Consider the following 21,454-nt stretch of genomic DNA (forward strand, 5'->3'; position numbering starts at 1 on the left):
AAGTCATTCACATTGTTATAACATTTCCTAAAACGACAAATTCACTAAGATATTTTAGTTTCCTTATTAGTCCATAATTTGTGATTCTTAAGACTTGTGACCCTACATTTTCTCTCGTACTTTTCATTTCCCCCATTTTCCACTACAAATCTCATTCCTCTTAAAAACTCCTCAAAAACCAATGTGGAACATCATAATGAAAAAGAGGGAGTAGCTATAATCATTCAAAAATTTATCTTACAAAAAAAACGCAACACAAAAATTAATGGCTCGAGTAAGGAATGTTGTGTAAAGGGATGGCCTATGGTGAACTAATAACCGATAATTGGGTTAATATGATCCGTCTTCACAACCCATCCATTTCTAATACCACATGATCCAATTCAATATACCCATTTACTTTTGGCTGGTTTCCGAAGCAACACTTTGACCGTAATAGTCCCGTCTCATTTATATATTTACCTTTTATAATCTTTGTGATGAATATTTTTTTTTTTCAAACAAATCATGTTTATGTAAAAATTACCATCCTCTCATATCATTTTTATACAGCAATTTTTTTCAACCATAAGTTATCTTCCCTTTCAATGATAACTTAAAAGCTCACAGTAAAGATGATCGCAAACAAATTATACAACTTAATCATACATGGTCCTGAGATGTACTAGTACTGAGTAGTACGTCTAACGCCGACTTTACAAATATACACATAATTGAACAATGAAGTTACAAACATGCTAAATCGGAACCAACTGTTCCTATACTCTGTTAACCTACCAATTGACAGTAAAAATAAAAGCAGAAGACTGGTATTTTCGCTAAAGAATAAATGAGGGGCATAGAGAGCACATCCCGCTGATATCTGAGCTACGTCAACTAACTAGTAACTACGATGAGTCGATGAGTACATTGGATATTCACTACTCTTATCATGTATATTGATTATTGAGTGAGATCAGAATTCTGACTTCAAAAGCTTTCCTGTAGGCTTTATTTTGATATCACAGAATGAGTCGTCCTGTTTTGCATCGATATAATCCTTTGTTTTCAAAACCTGCGGAAAAAGAAATTTTATCAGCGCATCAAACTGAAACTGTATACATTTGAATCCTAATATACTGTTACGCTCTTTTGTGAGGTGGAGGTGAAATTAAGGCATAAACGGAAGAGAGGCAGTATATATACTTCGTAGTAGAAAAGAGAAGTATAGAAAAAGCAATATAAACATAAATCAACGTACCAATGTCTCGAAAAACATTCTGGATGCTTCTTTACGAGTTTTTCCAACTAATAGGCTCTCCAAGGGGATTACCATCTTGGCATGCTGAGTCTCTTTTTCAAACAAGACTTGAAGATAGTTGGCAACAGCTCTGAACAAAAACGAAACGTAGTTGAACAGATAATTTAGATGCCAGAAGAGACACTGGCCACTGAAAACAAATCGAGCAAAATTAGCACAAACCTTGTACGGGATGACCAGCCACTGTTGTCTAGCATACGCTTCTCTTCAGGATTGATTGTATCATCCTCATAATCTTCGTCAACATTGTCGTCATCGACATTCAGAAAATCTGAAAGACCAGAAGAGAATATTAAAATACTCCAACTGATCCACAGAGATACAATCCACTTTATAAAAGAATTACGAATTAGGATTAGATACTGATGTTTTTTATTTTATTTTTTTGCAGCTCAGGGAAGCAAAAACATTATATCGCTTTTGAGGTGCGAGAACAATAACATAAACATTAGTTCTTGTCATTCTGAATCCATAAGGTATTTTTGTAATATATGGATGTATTAAGCTTGGGACACAAAACTATAATGCTGTTAGCGGCAAGTATACTTGACTTTCGAAAAACTTAATATACAGTAGCAACAATGGAAGAGTAAGGAGGGATGAAAGTGACAGCAGAATGCAAATTTAATCCGACAAATTAAACGCGAGGAAAAATGAACCTGTATCATGCTCTATCACCTCCGTCCCAAAGTCCTGTATTGAGGCAAAAGACTATCAGCAGTTATTCCAAAAAGCAAAAATCATTCCCACAAGAACAGAACAGGGACATGTTCACTCAATTTGTTCCATTTTCTCATATTTTGGGGATATTTGGTGGTAGAGAATTACAGCATTAGTAGAATGCCATGGTTTTTATGCATAGAGTCAGAGAGATTAAGAGATATAATACACAAAAAGCAATATATTCAAGCACAACTTTGATAATGTCTTCATTGTTTTCCTATTTAGTCCGTACTTATTTGGAGCACTCCAACTCCATTTACTTTTCTGGAGGACTTGATTCGTTTCCGTTTACTTCATTGGAGGATTCCATCTCCTCTATATGGTTTTATCATACATTCATAGTTTCATACTATCTGTTAGTCCCTATTTTCCATTCAATTCTATACATTTACTTTTTGCACAAATTGTAGAAAAAACATTAATATATTCACTTCATTAACCCTAACCAGCTCCCATCCACACACCAAAACACTAATATATTCACTTCATTAACCCTAACCAGCTCCCATCCACACACCAAAATCAGACCCTATACCCATCCCAACCAATTTCCTGCCAGCCTACCACCACTCTCCAAATGCCTCAAATTCCTTCAAAAATCCCCGCCACCCCCTAAACCCCCTTTAGAAGTCGTCTAAGTCCCATTAGCTCCTTGGTCGGTATCCTCCAGTCCTTCCCGGCTCTGGTCGTCCTACCCCTTTCCTAGCCATCACTAACCACACCACATTACCATCATACCAACTTACCAAGACCTCGTCTTCCCCTTGGCACCTATGTTACTCCGACTCGGCTTGAAGGGTCGGACACGGGTGCGTATCCAAGTGTCGGACACGGCTATTTTATGAAAAATTGTCAAGTTTTTGGTCCAAAATGAAGTGTCCGAGTGTCATACCAATGACCAAGGATCGAATGTCGGACACGGGTACGTGAGCTCATATGAAGTGTCGAAGTAACATAGCTTGGCACAGGTCTAGTGAAAATGATTACACTATCTACTGATGCATATCTTTAATTCTTCATTCTCTACACTACATAAAAGTAACTGGCATTCATTTAGACACTAGAGACCAAAATTAACCTCCCTGATTTCAAGAATAGCAATGTGAAAAACACTTACAGAAATGTCTGCAGGATTAATGAATTCACTAGGAACGGTCGCAGGATCAGTCATGAGCGTGGGATCTGTTTCCAAAAACTGTAGATCTTCCTTCCCACTCAATTGAATTTCGTGAGAGCTCAAATCATTCTCTAGTATACGTGAATGATCTATCTTCACGTCCTCTTCAAGAAAATTATTTGGCATAGGGCAGCAGTCATCGTGTCTTATATCGGAGACATTAACTTCTTCCTCATTTTCAAGTCTGCATTCACCCAAATGAAATTCCTCGATGATCTTGTCTGCTTTTGGAGAACCCTCGCCTTCCAAATTTAGAGCACCAGCAACTGGGATATCTTGAATTGCGGAAGAACAAGTACCCTGTACATCCTCCATAACTGCATCTGTGTCGACCGAGACCTTCTCCAATAAACTTTCGTCAATTGATTTTTCGTTAACATTAATATCTACTTTCTGGTCTTCTCTACCTGATTCAGATACCTTTTCCATTGTTGAAACATCTTTCCAAGTGAATTCCGTTTGATTATCCTGATTGATTGGCGGACGAGATGCATCAATGTCCTCAGACACTACTACTTCAGCAATCTCATTTATGTAAGGTACATCAACTTCAGCGTTGTCTTTTAAGTTATTCAAAGTACAAGCAACTTCCGGAACAAGAGTCACTAAAGATGTCGGCTCAGCAGTTGAAGCTACCAGTTGATTTCCTTCACCACCAGCTTGATCACAAATTTCCATTTCAACTTTTTTCCCTGAAACATCAGGCTTAGACATCTGTTTCGCAACCTCATTATCAAACGTCTCCAGTTCCTTCTGGAGGGCATCAACCTCATGCTCTTGCTTCCCCTTGTCGACAGCACCAGAAGGCATCATAGATTCAGTTTCGACTGCTGCATACATCAACCTTGAAGAGGGGTCGCTCTCAATTGTACCCTTGCTTCCACCATCTTGAACAATTATAATTCCACTCAAATCACGTGGTTGACTATGCATACATCTGAATTCTGGGAGCAGGCCTGGAAAAAACAATTATCACAAGTTGCCAAGCAATCTCAAGATATACAACAACATTACCCTAGTGCCTCAATGGCACAAAAAATTGCAGGGTAAGGGGGGAGTTTGATCCTTATTTTAGAGGAAACCAGACCCTCTCCCGCAGCTTGGCTGGCAATGGCTTTTTGATGGGTCCATTTTTCTGCCGGATGTACGCAGTCTTACCCTTGTGTTAGCAACACAAAGAGACTGTTTCCGAATGACCCAAGATGAAAATTGCATCGTAAACTACATCGAATGACTGTTACTTAACAATCGAAAAAAGTAATCTCAAGATATGTATATGAAATTTGATAACCTAAACATGGCAATACACAGAATCAAACAAAAGTGCCCTTGGATATGTATGGCAGAAACGCCATGGTTATCAAGGCAAAACAAGAGGAAAAAAGACGAAAAACAAACATGATACAAGTATACAACACCATTTGTTAGAATGAGATATCAGTGTCAGAGATCAACAATTAATACAGAGTAGCCCGATAATAAGACGTGAAATAAAGAAATAAACCAAACCAATTACTGGAACCCACGAACAGATGCCTACATCTGAGACAATCCCGTCCACCCCAATAACCAAAAAAGATAACAAAATACAGCCAACGAACGCAATCAGGAATACCCGTAGGAAAATTTGTGCCTAAACCACAAAGTAAGCTAAATTGCCTCGAGATATTTATCAAGATTTTTTTTTTCATACCTAATTATTTGTCTCCAACAATAAAAATACCTGTAAATAAAGGTTCACTGAAAACCCCATCCTCCAGGAATTGTTTTTGAAGCACCCAAACCTCAAGCCGCGTACACGGAGCCTTCTTTCGCACACGGCGAATGTCTTCAGTGTTTGTTAGCTGTTCTCTTATCATGCTGAGATGTAAACAAAAAAGGGCTTAGAACTTGCTGACTGAAATTGCTAAGAAAGATGACTATACAAATAGACGATGTTGTCTTGCAAGTGAAGAAGAAGATCAGCACAAAACACTTAAATTCACAACTTGCCGCCAGAGATACGTAGAAGTCGTACCACCTATAAAGTAATCCTCATCTAAATCCATGTGCTTAGCTCTTATGGTTTGTAATCCAGGAAACATGGATCATCTTTTTAATGAGAGTACAAAAATGTAAAGCAATAGAAGCCATAAGAAAGTAATACTCACTCGCCATGCAATACCATAGAATCGTCCAGAAGCACTTTGCGCTTCAGAGCACTAGGGCGTACAGAACTCCGCTGGCGCTTGGCAGGTAAACGATCAGAAACTGGAGGAGTAGGCTTCAATTTAAATGCGGTAGACCTCCCACCTGAAACAGTAGTTAATTAGAAAATGACTAATATAATGTGGCAAAAAAACAGACACACGAGAGAAAAGAAATAACTATGGACATTAACAAACGAAATACTACGAAATACAACAAAACACCATGACAATTTCACAGCCTTCCAACATACAGGTATATTTTTTTCAAACTGAGAAGGGAATCAACTGTTATCTATATGAATGACGTTCATAGATACAAAGTGATCAATCTTACTCAGAAGTCAGAACCTCCCTTTTAAACAAATTTCATCCACCTAGGTCCTAGACAATAGTATTAAAATGCTGCATCAGTCCAGACACAATAAGGGTCAAGAATCGCCAATGCAGCCATAATTTCATAAATGTATACAAAATGTGATAATCTTCACTTTTTCCTCAAGTGAAACTTGACTAAATTTCAATGATTGTAGTCGACCTTCTCTTTCTTACGACCTTTCTTTTTCCAAAAAACATTGGATATTATAGATAAAGTCATGGAAATAACAGTAAAGGCGATATCTTAATATATGGTGTGACGCGACTGAAATATCAGCTGGTATTTTATGTCATTATCTAGACCAACAAGGAGTAGCCTAGCTAACTGATGCACTACTTGATATCCATCCCATTGTACATGAGATCGCTCAACGTAAGTCAATCTCTTACTAAAAGCAATGGTGTCATCAATCATCAAGCCAACCATAATTAAGAGTTTTGTTTGCTTCTGTCAAACAGGAAGAGATTGGATAAAATGTCAATACCTAAAATTGACGACAAAAGGTCATCATCTTTGGGAACAAGTTCCACAGATTGTTTAGACTGATCAGCATTAGAAGACGCTGCTGAATTTAGACTCTGCATAGTCAGGGTGCTTTCAGTGTAACTTCTTTTCTTTCCAGATAATGAGGTTTCAAAACTAGCATCCCCATCTCCTTCTACGGCCTCTATACAATCACCATCTCTTGCAACAACCTCTACACCAGGAGTACACTCAGCAAGATTATCAGGTTGACCAACAGCTGGACTAGGCATTGAGAGCAACTTCTCAGGCGCAGAGAAATCAGAAGCTTTCGAGTTATTTTGTGTCGCAAAATAATCATCTCGCAAGCGATCGCTGTCTAAAGGCCTGTCCAAAGTACTCGTAATAGCATCAGAGCCTTCATGAGCCATCCAATCTACCTTCGAGGTTGGCATCATTGAATCTGTTCCTACTTCATTGAAAAGTACCAAATCAATAACCAAAACCAATTGCCTTAAATAAAAAGTGCAGTAATCTAAAAATTTGGGAACCCTAACAAACCTTGAACAACTGCTGAAATCTCAGTAAAATTATTATTATCCGGCGCAGAAGTTAAGCCCATTGAACAGAACCCATCAGTTTCAGCTGAAAGCCTAGAGACATCAGCCAATTCTTCCACTTCACAAATATTGTGGTGATGCGAATTGCATGGTTTAAGCACTTGAGTACTGAAAACTGACAGTTTCTCAATTCCGTTATTTTCTGATATATTAAAATTTTCTAGGTTCTGACAGGGTTGATCTGATTTCTGACATTGATAACCATCATTCAGCGTTACTGTTTCATTTTCTTCAGCGCTAAAAACTTCTTCAGCAACTACAAAATTCATATTTTCTGAGTGAATACCAGAGTCAGGAATATACGAGCCATTACGATCAGCTTTTCCAACATCTACACAGGTATCTTGATCATGGACTTCAGCCAGAATAACATTCCCACCCATATTTAAGTCGGCCTCATCCTGATCATAGTCTCTTCTAACGGATTGGCTATCAACAGCCATAACTGCTTCATTTAGGAGGGGAATATATTCCAGTTTATTTCCTGAACTATCCACATCATGTGTTTCGTCGATGTGCTCAATCGACTTAAATGGCTGGGCATCACCAACTGGGGTAGTTTCAACGGCCTCATTTGGAGGTAAAGATGTTTCTGACATCACATGTTCATTTTCCTGCTCATCCAACTGGTGGAGATTCCCATCGGAATTGAGCCCAAGACTATGCACATAAGAAGGCTCCACTTGACTGGATGCAGTTCCGGACACTTCTTTTGCTGCCAATTCAGATATGTTTTGGTCCTCGTCCATATGATCATCGCTGGCTAGTGCTTCTTGAGGACTAGGCAAATTTGGCTCTTCCATCAGTCCGGGGGTGGAGGGTGCCTGAACATAAAGCAGCAAAGAGTTTACAACATTGTTTCTTCACAATTTACTGGAGAATTACAAAAGAAATTGTCATCCAATCTTGCAGTCTTTTCATTCACCAAATGAAATTGAAAACCAACACCTCCAAAAGATCAATTAGATACCTAACCTGGATATTGAAGTAATTGGTGGATGCATTTAGTGCAAGATCAGAAGCTCTCTCACTATGTTCATCATCTTTGAAAGATGTAGCTTCCTTGGCAGAGGACTGATCCGCTCTGCAATAAAATAGAATAATTATCAACCAGCAGATAAAAGACATTGCTGCATATCACTTATTTTTAGACAATCCTGTTGTTTCAGGAAGTCACAGTTACAATCTGAACTCTGAAAACATGAACTGGAAATCTAGAACCAAAGGATAGCAAAAGATAAATCCACCAAGAAGTATACAGATAAATTGTCGATATAAAGATCAAGAATTTGAATGCTCATATATATCCTCTTACCCGGTATTGTTTAAAGCATCACTAGTTCCTGCAGCATCTCCCTTCTCCAAAAACAGGTCCTGAAGATTGAAAAATAAAGTAAAAAGCTGATAGGAGGCGCAAAACTTCATCATCTCAGTATCTCACTTGCAGATGATAAGTTACAATTAACCTACACATAATCCAACACATTTTTTTTGATCTTGCTTCTCTATGTACTATTTTACTTCAGGGGTGAATGCATATTCGAACAAATATAACATCAAAGCCTTGTTGAACTTTGTAAATTTTGCATAGGTCAAGGTACATAAAATTATGCAGTCTTATTACCCTAACCATTCACATCAAATATCAAATATTATGAAACCTCAAAACCATAGAACAACAAAATTCACAGCAGTTGCAGGAAAAGCAATCAACACGGCTTCTTAAAAAAATGAATTCAAAGTCAGAACACACCCGTATAGACAGATGAGTAATTATTTTACATGGGCAAATAGGTAAAAGGCGGACTCTATAAGGTTAATCACTACATTGTTGCATCAACAAGCTCCAGAAGGCAACTATTTTGAGTGCAATAATAGAATATTCAGCATAGAGCCCATCTATCGGCAAAATCACCACAGTATCAGGGCCAGGTTAGTTTGTAGTTCTATAAGTGAGGACTGAAAGGACCATGGCACTAGTTAGAAAGTACAGAGGCTTTCCTTGTCCTATAATACAATAACATTTCCATGAAAAAAAGAAATGATACTCATACAGAGCAAAAATGGCAGTCCAGCACCCAATGAAAAAAGTAACGGCTAAAAAGCTAATTACCTCATCAAGATCCAAACCGATCTGAGATGCATCACCATCACCAAAACGCTCTGCAAGAATCAAAAATTGATTAGGCAAACAAAACACAAGATAATTAGAACCACCAAAAGAAAATGCTAGTGAAATTGTCCAAATAGAGCATCACAGCATTAAACCAAGCTGATGCACACTAACCATCAAGCCCAAATTGTGATGTTTGAAAAGCCACACCATCCATAGTGTCCTGCAACGTAATTTGCTCCCTGGTACTAACATGACGATCGTTTCTGCAGGATATTATGAGCTGTTAAATCTTGAGGGAAGTACTAAATACAACTGCAAGTTTCTATTTAGAAATTTACGTCATGATTTATGTAAATATACTTCTGTCAACATTACATCATGAAACAAGAATCTGCAATTGTTACTAACCCCTGAAATATCTCATTATCCGGTAGCTCAAAATCATCGAGATCAAAAGTCTCCGGTAATGTAATTGAATGATATGGTGCTTTAGACTGTTCAGGTGGCAAGTCAACTGCTGTGGAGCGAAAAGCTTGCTTGACTTTGAGCAAAGCATCACTGCAATCATCAAATAAGTAATTGACCTTCCTCGAATATATCCTAACCACCCCAAGCAATAAATGGCTTGACAAACGAAGAGCAATCGGGACATCTGGACATAAGATAGAATCTGAAGCAAAAATTGAAAATATTAATATAAGCATCTAAATCATGAGTTGGAAAATCTACCACAGCCACAATACATTTTCCTCATAGTTCATCAAACTGTTCCAAAAACACACTAACGCAAACCCTTGCAATTTTCTGCAGCCAGTACACATGCATTACATATTTACATGTATATGAGGTGAATGAAGTCAATCCACTGGAAGGGAATTTTAACATTGTGGTGCCATTTTTTTATATGCACAAAAAGAAAGACGTGCATCCTACAAAGCCATATCGAGCAAGCACAGTTACAGATATAAAGAATTTCCTGAAAGTCCTATGAAAATACAAAATGCAAGCAAACAAACTCTCGAGTTCTAATATTAAAAAATAAAAATAAATCAGATACAATATCCCATTGAATAGAAACCAGCATCAAAGAAAATGAAAGAGACATTTTCCATATGAAGTGTCACAACGTTGAAGAAGAATATTGCCATAATAGATATTTCTGGCGAGTTGCCGTCATCTTCCATCGAAAAAAGATATTAAAAGTACCAGCGGTGACAAATGGTGGTGATGGGAAACGTATGTTATGGTATTCCAACGAGGAGAAACACAGGAAATAGGAAGGGCTGAGTTGGTATCTTTTTATATTTGAATATTAATTGTTTTCCATGTGACACACTTATAGTATATAAGTAAGCCGTAAATAAAATTTTATGTATACAAACTAGCCTTTAGCCTATATGCCTAAGTAGACGAACAGGCTGCAAATAACAAGAACTCCTCGTAAAAACTTGGTATTTCCTTAGTAATAGACTAATAGCATATAACAGCGTAGCAGTAGACTCGAAAATCCAAAAAAAAATCACAGAATCAAAGACAAGAATTGGTTGCTTTCGATCCCACAAATCAGCTAATAGATCTCGTTTTAACTTTTAAAGAATGTAGACGTAACTTCTTACTAACTTCACTTCACATTCGAGCTACCAAAAAAGGCATATTAATGATATGCCAAACTTTCCTTGACCGGCATATTTGGTACTTATTCTACGATTACGATGCAACCTATAGCGAATTAGAAAACCATCTGTTGGAATTTGACACTTAATTGTGTAACTTAACTTTTTAAGTTACATTAAGTTTATGTTGTTACTATAATCCATGTTGAATGTCATTAAACTAAGAGGGAGTTACAGGAGCATATACATTAATAGTTATAGATGTTTAAAGTCACGTAAGTTGTATAAGTAGGCTTTTATACAATGCGTTATATTGTGTATCACCACATGAGATCACATATTTTACATCCTCTCCCACAATTATAAAAGTGTATCACTCCCATTTACATAAACAATCTATGTTGACGTTTGGGTCCACGATACTTCCGCTGCCCAAATTCTAACACCATCGAAGATCTGCAACTTATTATAAGGGTCAATACTTGAAAAAAGGATACAATTTGATTTTATAGATAATTAAGGCGCATCTCATGCATTTACGCTAACTCACTAATGGCAAAAATGACACATTCCACACTCATGCATATATATCTCCAATATTTGAATCTTCTGAGATCCATTTGGTATGATAATTTATAACAGCACAAATCCTGCATAAAATCCAGATCCCTAATGGCAAAAATCACACAACCCACGCTTTTAACATAAATCGCCAAACTTCCATTCTTTTGGCTCCATATGATTCACATCAATAGCAAATAACGAATCTAAACCAATTCGGTAACGATAAAAACCACACATTTCACACCCTAATACAAACCACCCAAGTTTCATCCTTTTGAATCCATTAAGCTCAATTCCCACGCGAATCATACAAGTAATCCTACGACACCACGGCAAAGTCCACAAATCTCACCAGCTATTGATTAAACTTCAAATAGCTTCCTAAAATGGTCCACCATATTAACGCGCAAATCATACATATAACCACCAACAATCAAAGCTTAACAATCACCAGAAAAAAACTAATAAAAGCCAATAACATGCAAATTCACAAAGCATACAAACAACAACAAAATCCAAAACAAGTGCGAAATGAAGCGAGAAAAGCTAACCAACAGAAACACCAATATCGGTATCGGCAACTTGATTCTTCCTCAGCTTCCTCTCTAAATGCGCTGCAATCCATATAGTTCCCAAAGGCCCCTTTTTAGCCAATATAAACTGTGAATAAAACATTTCCTAATTCTTCCTCAAACTTTCCTACTTAAACTCTAACAAAAACCCCAAATTCAACTCAAATTCAGCAAACCCTAATAATTTCAGCTAAAATTCTGCAGCTTTTTCATAATTACTAATTACTTCCAAAATTAGCAAACCCTAACTTCCACTAAAAACCATCAAAATCCCCAAATCAAAACAAATACAACAGCAAATCAACTCCAATATCCCTAATACAGCAAATCCCTAACTTCACTAGCTCAAATTCTTCAGCTCTTGAAGCATCAAACCACCAAATAAACCCTAATTTTCAGCTTAATACAGTAATTAACCAACCGATAAACTCTAATTACACAATCACAACCACTTCAACAACAAAATCCCCAATTCATCAAATCCCTAACTTCACGTGCTCAATTTTTTCTATCAAAACACCAAAAGAACCCTAATTTTCAGCTTAATAAGATAATTAAGCAGCCGATAAACACAAATTGAGCAAATTAAAGTTGAAATTAACAAACTTTAATCGAAGGAATCTGTAGAAATCGAGATCGAAGTTCAACGAAGTGAAGAGAGAGAAAATGAGTATTTAATTTAATTTAATTTTTTTTTTAAAAGGAAGATTTTTAGAAAGATTAAAATCTAGTGTGTCTTTTAACTGAAATGTTGGGTTGTTTATGACCGTTGATTTGTAGGACACGTGTGTTAATGGACGGTTTAGATCTTAGTTGATGAAGTGATGATATGTATTTTTGTAGTTTGAAATTTTAGTGAAAAAAATTGAGATTTTGAGTAAGCGCCAAAGTTGAATTAGTTTCAAAATTTTGGAAAATTTGGATAATGTTGAGACTTGAGAGTTGATTCGATTTGGTGGGAGATTTGAAGAAAGTGTTTGGAGACGATTTTTGTAATATTTCGTATCTGTGTTAATTTTTAAGTGCGGATGTTTAAAATATTTATTATTAATAAATAAAATTTGTTTATTATTATCTCATTAAAAAAATGGAAATATTTTGTATTTCAATAAAAGAAAAAGAAATTCCTTTTAAAAATTTTATATGTGTTTTTATTAGTTAGGGGCTTTATTGCCTTAACGTTAAGGTACATGTTAAGTAACCTGATTTGAAATATTTAGAAATTTTGATAAAAAATTATAGGGTGATGTATGAAAACAAGGCATTGAAAATGCGGGGCCACTGAATAAGTAACGAGTCTTATAATAACCTCTTATTAATCGTCAACTCGCTTACCTCGGGAAAAACACGTCTACGAGAGGTTACTTATTTCGACTCATGACTACAATAACTTGATGCTTGGGAAAAATATCGAGTTTTTTCACCCCCTATATCCGAGGTTGTCTTGAGGGTGTGTCCCCTCACTCCTAAAACTTCTACCCACTTTGGAACACGATCATATGTCATATGTCATGGAAAGTAGTGGTTCCCTCTTTCGTTTCGTTGCCGAAAATAAGTCAGTCAAAGGAAGCAACGGTTCCCATCTTCGGTCATTTGTCGGAAGATTATCATCTGAAAACTGTTTTTGGTTTTGCGGATGAAGAGTTGGCTCAAGAAAAATGATTTGTCCCAACATATAAGAAGAAACGCATTTCTTCAAATACTTCTTACCACTAAAGTGTCTATAGTCCAATTTAAATGTGAAGTAGTTAGGACGCATTCGAGTGAGCAAGTATATCGTAAAGAACTTTGTTCTATTGATCGTGATCAAGTGGCTCGGGCCATTGTCAATTTGAATAAAAGAGTTTCGTTTTTTGTCGCCCGTTTATCTTCCTCTTACAGGTACACATTCGATCTATCACGACTACTATTGCAGTAGGGAAGACTAAAAGGTGCGAGGATTACCTGATTCAGTTTGATGATTACTAGTTTACTACCCACCTTTCAAGAAGTGTCATTTTGCGGTTTCTCTTTGGTCTACCTCGATGTTTAGTTCAATTAGTTGGATGTCGAGTAGTTTAGAGGTTTTCAGTGCCCGCCCATTTGTAGGGGCGAGCAAATTTAAGTCCAGACAAAAATGGTCCGGACCATTTGATTTAGACCAAACCCGGACCGAATTATTTTGGTCCGGTCCTCGGTCCTCATTTTTCCAACTTTCGGTCTTCGGTCCGGTCTGGTCCAATACCGGTTAATTTAGGTCCGGACCGAATGGACCAAATTTCATGTTTTTAAAGTCTAATTATTAAAATATTATGAATTAAATTAACATTTTATCAAAGACATTATAAATTAGTAGTGTCAATGATTTTCATAAAAAAAGTTGTCTAATATAAATGTATTTTATTTAACGGAATTAAAATGTAATTATCGTATACGAAATAGTGAAAAAACTAGTTTTAGGTCCATTTCGGTCCAAGATCGGACCAGACTAAATATTTCGGGTTCGGTCTGGTCCAAGACCGAAAGTTTTAGGTCCGGTCTTTGGTCTACTAAATTTTTATTTTCGGTCTTCGGCCCGGTCAGGATTTGTTCGATTCGGTCCGATTTTGGACCGATTCTGAGTCTACCCATTTGAAAATGGGTAAATATGTAATCTATATAATACTATTAAAAGGGGAACTTAAAATGCCACGTCATAAATGCCACCTTACACTACCAAAAAGCCACGTCACTTACTACACATGACATGTCAAATTTTAATATGACATGGCGAGTTAATGTGGTAAAAATCATCAACTTATTATTATATGACATTAATTTAAATATATTTTTTTCCAAAATTTATATATCCCTTTCAAATCTATATAATACTATTAAAAGGGGAACTTAAAATGCCACGTCATAAATGCCACCTTACACTACCAAAAAGCCACGTCACTTACTACACATGACATGTCAAATTTTAATATGACATGGCGAGTTAATGTGGTAAAAATCATCAACTTATTATTATATGACATTAATTTAAATATATTTTTTTCCAAAATTTATATATCCCTTTCAAATTTACATCAAAATTTCATAATTTATAATTAAAATTTACACCAAAGTTTACATCATTATTTCTAATTTTAAAAGTAAAAAAGAAAAAAAGAAAGAAATATTAAATGCAAATAACATTACAAATATTATACTTTGGACTTTTAAGCTTGTAGATAAATTAAACAACAATTAAAATCAAAATTCATATTAAATTTTAAATTTCGACGTTTATTGTTAGAATATTTTAAGTAACAAATAAATATCACATAATTCTAATTTACTCCGTTTATTAAAAAAATAAATATTTTGTTGATATTAAGAGTAAATAATAACATATTTAACATTAAACAAGGTGGCTTTTGTCAACAAAAAATAAAAAATAAAATAAAAATTAAAGCAAACCTTTAACATTTCATTTCTCCTTTAATAAAAAGACACCCAAAAGTCATAACATGCATCCTCAATTGGATATAAATGTTCGATGTAAGACAACATTTGTGAGCCAAATTTCACGCCAATATTTTTTTGCCCTAATCGCCAATAAAATCGTAGTTGTATATGTAAATAGTCTTTTTTAAATCTTATCAGTATATCAACATCAAGGTAAGTGTATTAAGGTAAGGTAAATGTATTAAGGTTTTAAATTAATAATTTAATAATTTATTTTTAAGTTCCATTGGTTATGAAATGCTCATCACGTTTTAAAACTTTCTTATGTAGGAACTATCAAGATTTGTGGTAGGTAAATGTATTAAAGTTTGGTAAATGTATTAAGGTTTTAAAATAATAATTCATTTATTTGTTTTTAAGTTCAATTGGTTGCTCATCACTTTTTAAAACTTTCTTATGTAGGAACTATCAAGATTTGTGGTATTGTGCTATTCGAAGGTAAATAAATATACTTACATCTTTATGGCTCAACGCCCTTTTTCTTTTATTATTTAAATAAAAACTTAAATTAATAACGATAAGATTAATATCACGTAAATCAAATTTCACCATTTTATTTCTTATTAATTACTCGATGGATTTTGTCCTTTTTTTTTCCCTATAAATGGTTCATTGGAGAAAAAATACTATATGGAGAAAGAAAATATTAGAATTGCTTAAACAACTACTCCCTTCATTCCACTCAATACTATATTATAAACTAACTACAAGATTGACTATAAGTTTTTGACGGAAGACAACATTTGTGAGACAACATTTAAGTAAATATTTTTGTACCGCTACCGCGAAAAGAATTGTATATGTCACTAACTTTTTTTTTTTTATCATTGTATCAGCATCAAGGTAAATGTATTAAAGTTTTAAATTAAGAATTCATTTATTTATTTTATTTTCCATTGGTTATGAAGTACATCACATTTTTAACCTTGCATATTTGTTGTTTGTTTCTTATTTAGGGATATTGAGATTTGTGGTGTTGTGCTATTCAAAGGTAAATATACTAACATCTTTAGACTCAATGTCATCTTTCTTCCATTATTTAAGAGAAACTTAAATTAATAACAAAAATTAATGACTAAGTGATTTTTTTTTATGTAGGGATGGTTTATTGAAGAAAGAAGACTAAGAAGAGAAATATTAGAATTACTTAAACAAATACTCTATTCATTCGACTCAATACTATATTATAAACTAACTATAAGATTGACAATATGAATGTAAATGACTAATTGTTTTTAGGTTCATAAAAAAAAATTTCAAAAACTTTCAAATGTATGCTTTATTTTGATATGTGTTGTTTTTTAATCATCATTTTTCCTTCGAAAAATAACACTCATAGAATGAAATTGAATTTACGAGGATCTCAATCTTATTGACATGGATAATAGGTAGCATAAATAATGGAGTGAAAAGCCCAAAAATTATCATTTAAGAAAGGTGTTAGATGTTAAATTAGTGAGGTGAATTAATTATCAATTATTAATAACTATAAAGATGAGAGAAATCTAAAAAGTTTATTTACATCTACATTATTCTTTTATACACCTTAAATTTAATTTTCATTTTCTTTAATTATACACATGAGACACATGCCTATTCAAAATGGCTTTTGATAGAAAACATGATTGAGTGGAATGCTTAGTTTATCTATTTTGAAGTATACGGTTGAATCCCCAAGGTGGAAAATTTGGAGAAATGTCAAAGCACATTTTTGCTTAATATTGTTTAATGGATGAAGTATAGGGACTTAATGATCCAATTATTACGAGTTGCTCCTTTCAAATTCTTAGTTCCGCAATTTATTATAGTACTAGCTACAATATTATGGGTGCTGTGAAATGTTAGTTTTTGTCACAACAATTCTAATCGTGTGTTTTATATTAATTTCGGATTTGTTGATAAAATTTCAATATCTAATTAGTGAGGGTGTTGCATGTTTGGCGATCTTTGTTTGATAATATTATGGTTTCATGTAATGTGATTATGCGAATACCTGTATTATTAATTGATTTTAATCAGCTTCCATTGAGTTACTTCAGTTTTCGATTATGCGAATACCTGTATTATTAATTGATTTTAATCAACTTCCATTTGCGCATATTTGACATATCACAAAGCACGTAAAAGGATTTGAGTAACACCACTTACCATTTAAAACCCTCATAAAAGAACGTCAAATAATGACATGGTTTTGATAAAAGTATTTACTATATAACACTTTAGTTTCTGATTTTATATAAAACTATTGTACAAAAAAACTAATTTGTCTTGATTTTATAGAAGTCTTAAAACATGAAATCATATTGTAGAATGTTATGATTTGATTCACTAAAAGTATCATAGTAAAAAACAAAAGATCCCGTGAATTTCACGGGTCACAAAACTAGTTGAAAATAAAAATAAAAATACAATTACGAGTAATACGTAAGATAATGTCCACGACTTTGACTTTTATCGTTACAAATTGCAATAATCTACTCCATACAAATAGTTGCAGCAACTAGGGAAACTAAACAAAAAGGACTACCGTTCACTTTTTAAAGTGATCAACTGTACAATGTATTGAGCGTTAAGAAGCGGTCCGGATTCTCTCAATTCCCTGCAAAAAAATTGACCTTTATTTTCTAGAAAAAATGATCCAGTACTTGTAATCGTTTCATAAAAATAAAGTCCTAATGAATAAATAGAGAAAATATATGAAAACATGAATGTATTAGGGGAAAGAATAGAGGGAAAGAAATGGAGATGATTTAAATTCGTTACCAAGACATCATTAGCGTCGAAAGATGTCTTATATATATCCCCATTTCAATCACGTTAACGTTAAGAAAGGCTATATGCATGCACTTCATTAACTTTTAGTCACTTTACTACTTTTAGTTTATGAAGTACAATGTTTAAAGTACGAAGTTGCACACTTGTAGTCTGTACATATCGAACTTATTCTGGTCACTCGTCAAGTAACTCAACTGTCTCGACGGTTTTCTGGAGGTGGTCATCAGCTTTCTAAATGTCGTAGATGATAATTATCCGTTTTAAAATTAAAAACACAAAATCTCATTGAAGACGGGCGATATCCGTCACAAGCTTGTGACGGATACCGTTTACACTCACAAAATGTCTATTGAGAAGTGAATGAGAAGCACATGGGGGTGCCCCACCTTGTCCCCTCTCCCTGTTTGTGAGATGTCACAACTCACAAGCTTGTGACGGGATTACCCCGTCACAAGCAAGACTAGCTGTTTAAAAAATAATGCATGTATTAAAACTTTTTTTTCCATAGTTCATAGTTTCATACGTAGATGGTAGATAGTCAATTTTTTTTTTTTTTTTGATGACGAGGGGTTGAATCCCCCTGGGCCCATACATTCCCGCACTACCACATGGACCATGTAAGCCACCCTTTTGGGGGCTGCAGTGGCCAAGTGATCATCGCCCCAGCTGGGAGCATCTCGAATTAAGCAGGTAGCGCAATTATTAGATAGTCAATTTGTATGAAGTAATAATCACTCGAATTAAGCACTAATTCCAATGTACGTATGCCCTTTTCCTTTTGCAATCTTTCTTCAGATCACTTTTGCAAAACGTTCCTTGCGATGTTAGTTAACACAATTCAATGGCCATATATTTTTCTTAAGTCAAACATTATCGAGTTGACGAGCCATATAAATTTCCGCCTTATTAGATCTATTTTACTTCAATAATCTTTCAGGGCAATAATATTAACACAATTATATTCCTACATTTATAGCATAAATTCCCTATTAATTTGCATAATTTATCAAATTAATAATCCAAACAAAAATGGCAATGTTAAATACTCGACTTATCGTACTTACGTGTATTCTAGCATTTTCAATGAATCCTTGTTACGCCACAAAAGTGCACAACGTCCTTAAATTCGGAGCTAAACCAAACGGTAAAGCGGACACGACCAAGGCATTTCTCAAGTCATGGAAAGCCGCATGTAACACAAACGGTCCAGCGGTCATAGACGTACCTAAAGGCCGGTACGTGCTAAAGCCGATAATGTTTAAAGGAAAAAAATGTATTAGCAAAAACATCACGTTAAATATCAAAGGGAGTATAATAGCTCCTAAGGATCATCATGTACTTGGTAAGGTTGAAAATTGGATTACCTTTAACGAGGTTACCGGTGTCTCCATCGTTGGTGGCATTCTTGACGGTAGAGGACCGACCTGGTGGCGTTGTAAAGAGTCTGGAGGCAATTGTCTAATGGGAGCCACGGTAAGCTTCATGATCTCGTCACTAGCTTGATCTTTTGAATCGAAAAAATTATGGGGAATTTACCTCGACTAAAGTGACTTAAGTTGAACTGCACTAAGTATAGTTGATTAAAGTACCATTTTGGTGTAAAGGTAGTTACATGAGCGACTTTGATGGTGATAGGGTTCGAACCAGGGACGAAGCTAGGTTCAAATTCTACCTAGGGCCGAAACATCAATCTTACCTATATTTCGAATCATAAGTATTGTTTTCAAAGAAAATTAGTGTGTATTACTATATTTTTTCCGATAAACTCACCCGGGCCATGACCCGTGGAGCCTGTGCTTAGCTTCAACTCTGGTTCGAACCCAAATCATGAATACACTCGTTGACAATTGCATTTAGTAAGGTACAATGCAAAAAATTATTAAAATGTCACTACTCCCTCCATTTATATATACAGATTACATAATATGTGATTTTTTGTTTTTTTATTTTTTAAAATTTTTAAAAAAGTTTATGAGTTACACCTTCCATTTTTTTTTTTTTTTTCGTTTGACTGCATAGTTTTAATGGCGGTACTTTGACCACGTTTTTACTTTTTGGTGAATTTGCATGCTATTTTTTTGTTGCAAATATGATTTTCCTAAAAGACTTTTGAATGGTAGATATAAGTATATTAGTAATTTAGTATCAAACTTCATTAGCACTTCTAAAATATTTAAGCTTTAATTGTTGACCAAAAAGTCAGATGGGAAGAAAAGAAATAAAAATATGAAGGTAGTATATAATTACATTCAAAATCGAGATAGATTTCAAAACAATAATACATTTCAAATTAGTCATTTACATAGTATAAACCTACATGTAAATGAGAAATGATAAATGTATTAAAGATGACTTATAAGACACATTATGTGTTTAATTTCAGAGTTTGCGCATCACGTATTCGAACAATATATCAATAAGAGGATTAACGTCCCTAAACAGTCAAGAGTTCCACATTGCAATAACAGGGTGCCAAAACGTGCACATTGAAGGAGTGGACGTTATAGCATCAGCTGACAGTCCCAACACCGATGGCATTCATGTTCAATCGTCAACGCACGTTACTATCATCGACTCCACCATGCGGACAGGAGACGATTGTATATCTATTGGCCCTGGTGTTAAGAACGTTCACATTGAGGGTGTCTTATGTGGCCCCGGTCATGGAATCAGGTAAAATTACTACTAGGCTGAAGTGGAGTAGTTCCGATAATGTTAATAACGTTCACATTCAGCGATTTTCTTTATTAATACAATAATAACATTAAAGATTTTTTTATTGTATATCCTGAGTATACACTGCACACATTAATAACTTAAATGTGGTATGATTTATATCATAAATTGTTTAAACTCATTTGTACTATAATTAATAAGAATATCATGTATACCCTTATGATACACAGATACACGTTAGAAAAACAGTAACGTTAATTAACTAGTGAGCATAATAACTTGTTAATGATTTGTATGCAGCATAGGAAGCTTAGGGTGGGAGAAAAAAGAAGCAGGAGTACAAAATGTAACGGTTAAATCAGTTGTGATTAGTAACACAACAAATGGGCTGAGAATTAAGTCATGGGCCAGGCCCAGTACAGGATTCGTTCAAAATATTCTTTACCAAAATGTTACATTTCGAAATGTTGAAAACCCAATCATTGTGGACCAATACTATTGTCCTAACAACCAGTGCCCTCGTCAGGTAAAGGAAATTTAACTTCTTTTATTAAATTGTAGGGTAAGACGATTTTATAGATTGAGTAGGTCTACTGAGAGACGGTCTCTTAATAAGCTTTATTGAGAGACCATTGTACAGTTTCATGAAAAAGTGGTACTAAAGGTAATAAAATAGGTACAAATCATGATTAATGATAAAATGGGTACATTTATTATGTAAATAGGTACGAAAGTACTATGATACGATCAACAACAAAAGGGGTGCGAAATATAAATAAAAGGGTACGAAAGGTTAGTCTCTCAATAACTTAGTGAGAGA

At 34.8% G+C, this 21,454-nt stretch overlaps 1 protein-coding gene and 1 long non-coding RNA gene across 5 annotated transcripts; one reads left to right on the forward strand and one right to left on the reverse strand.

Annotated features, from left to right (window-relative positions):
- Positions 1–613: 613 nt before the first annotated feature.
- LOC141619265 (sister chromatid cohesion 1 protein 4) lies at positions 614–12,604 on the reverse strand. 4 transcript variants are annotated; one of them, XM_074436293.1, is made up of 15 exons: positions 11,692–12,604; positions 9,372–9,633; positions 9,135–9,226; positions 8,961–9,010; positions 8,163–8,221; positions 7,823–7,931; positions 6,789–7,671; positions 6,250–6,696; positions 5,351–5,492; positions 4,924–5,060; positions 3,141–4,156; positions 1,960–1,993; positions 1,463–1,571; positions 1,241–1,370; positions 614–1,054 (listed from the first exon to the last, which is right to left on the reverse strand). In XM_074436293.1, the coding sequence occupies exons 1-15, from the start codon at positions 11,813–11,815 to the stop codon at positions 956–958; spliced, it is 3,693 nt and encodes a 1,230-aa protein (XP_074292394.1). In that variant the 5' UTR covers positions 11,816–12,604; the 3' UTR covers positions 614–955. The 4 variants fall into 4 exon arrangements, 3 of the variants coding, with proteins under 3 accessions (XP_074292394.1, XP_074292393.1, XP_074292395.1); XM_074436292.1 differs by having other exon boundaries at positions 6,250–6,699; positions 11,692–12,427; XM_074436294.1 differs by having other exon boundaries at positions 6,250–6,690; positions 11,692–12,425.
- A 2,905-nt stretch (positions 12,605–15,509) lies between these two features.
- Positions 15,510–16,392, forward strand: LOC141622597 (uncharacterized). The gene is made up of 3 exons (XR_012533029.1): positions 15,510–15,621; positions 16,140–16,174; positions 16,282–16,392. It is a non-coding gene; the product is annotated as an uncharacterized LOC141622597 (long non-coding RNA).
- The last annotated feature ends 5,062 nt before the right edge of the window (positions 16,393–21,454 follow it).

The sequence above is a fragment of the Silene latifolia genome, chromosome X (genome assembly GCF_048544455.1).
Source record: "Silene latifolia isolate original U9 population chromosome X, ASM4854445v1, whole genome shotgun sequence".
Lineage (NCBI taxonomy): Eukaryota > Viridiplantae > Streptophyta > Magnoliopsida > Caryophyllales > Caryophyllaceae > Silene > Silene latifolia.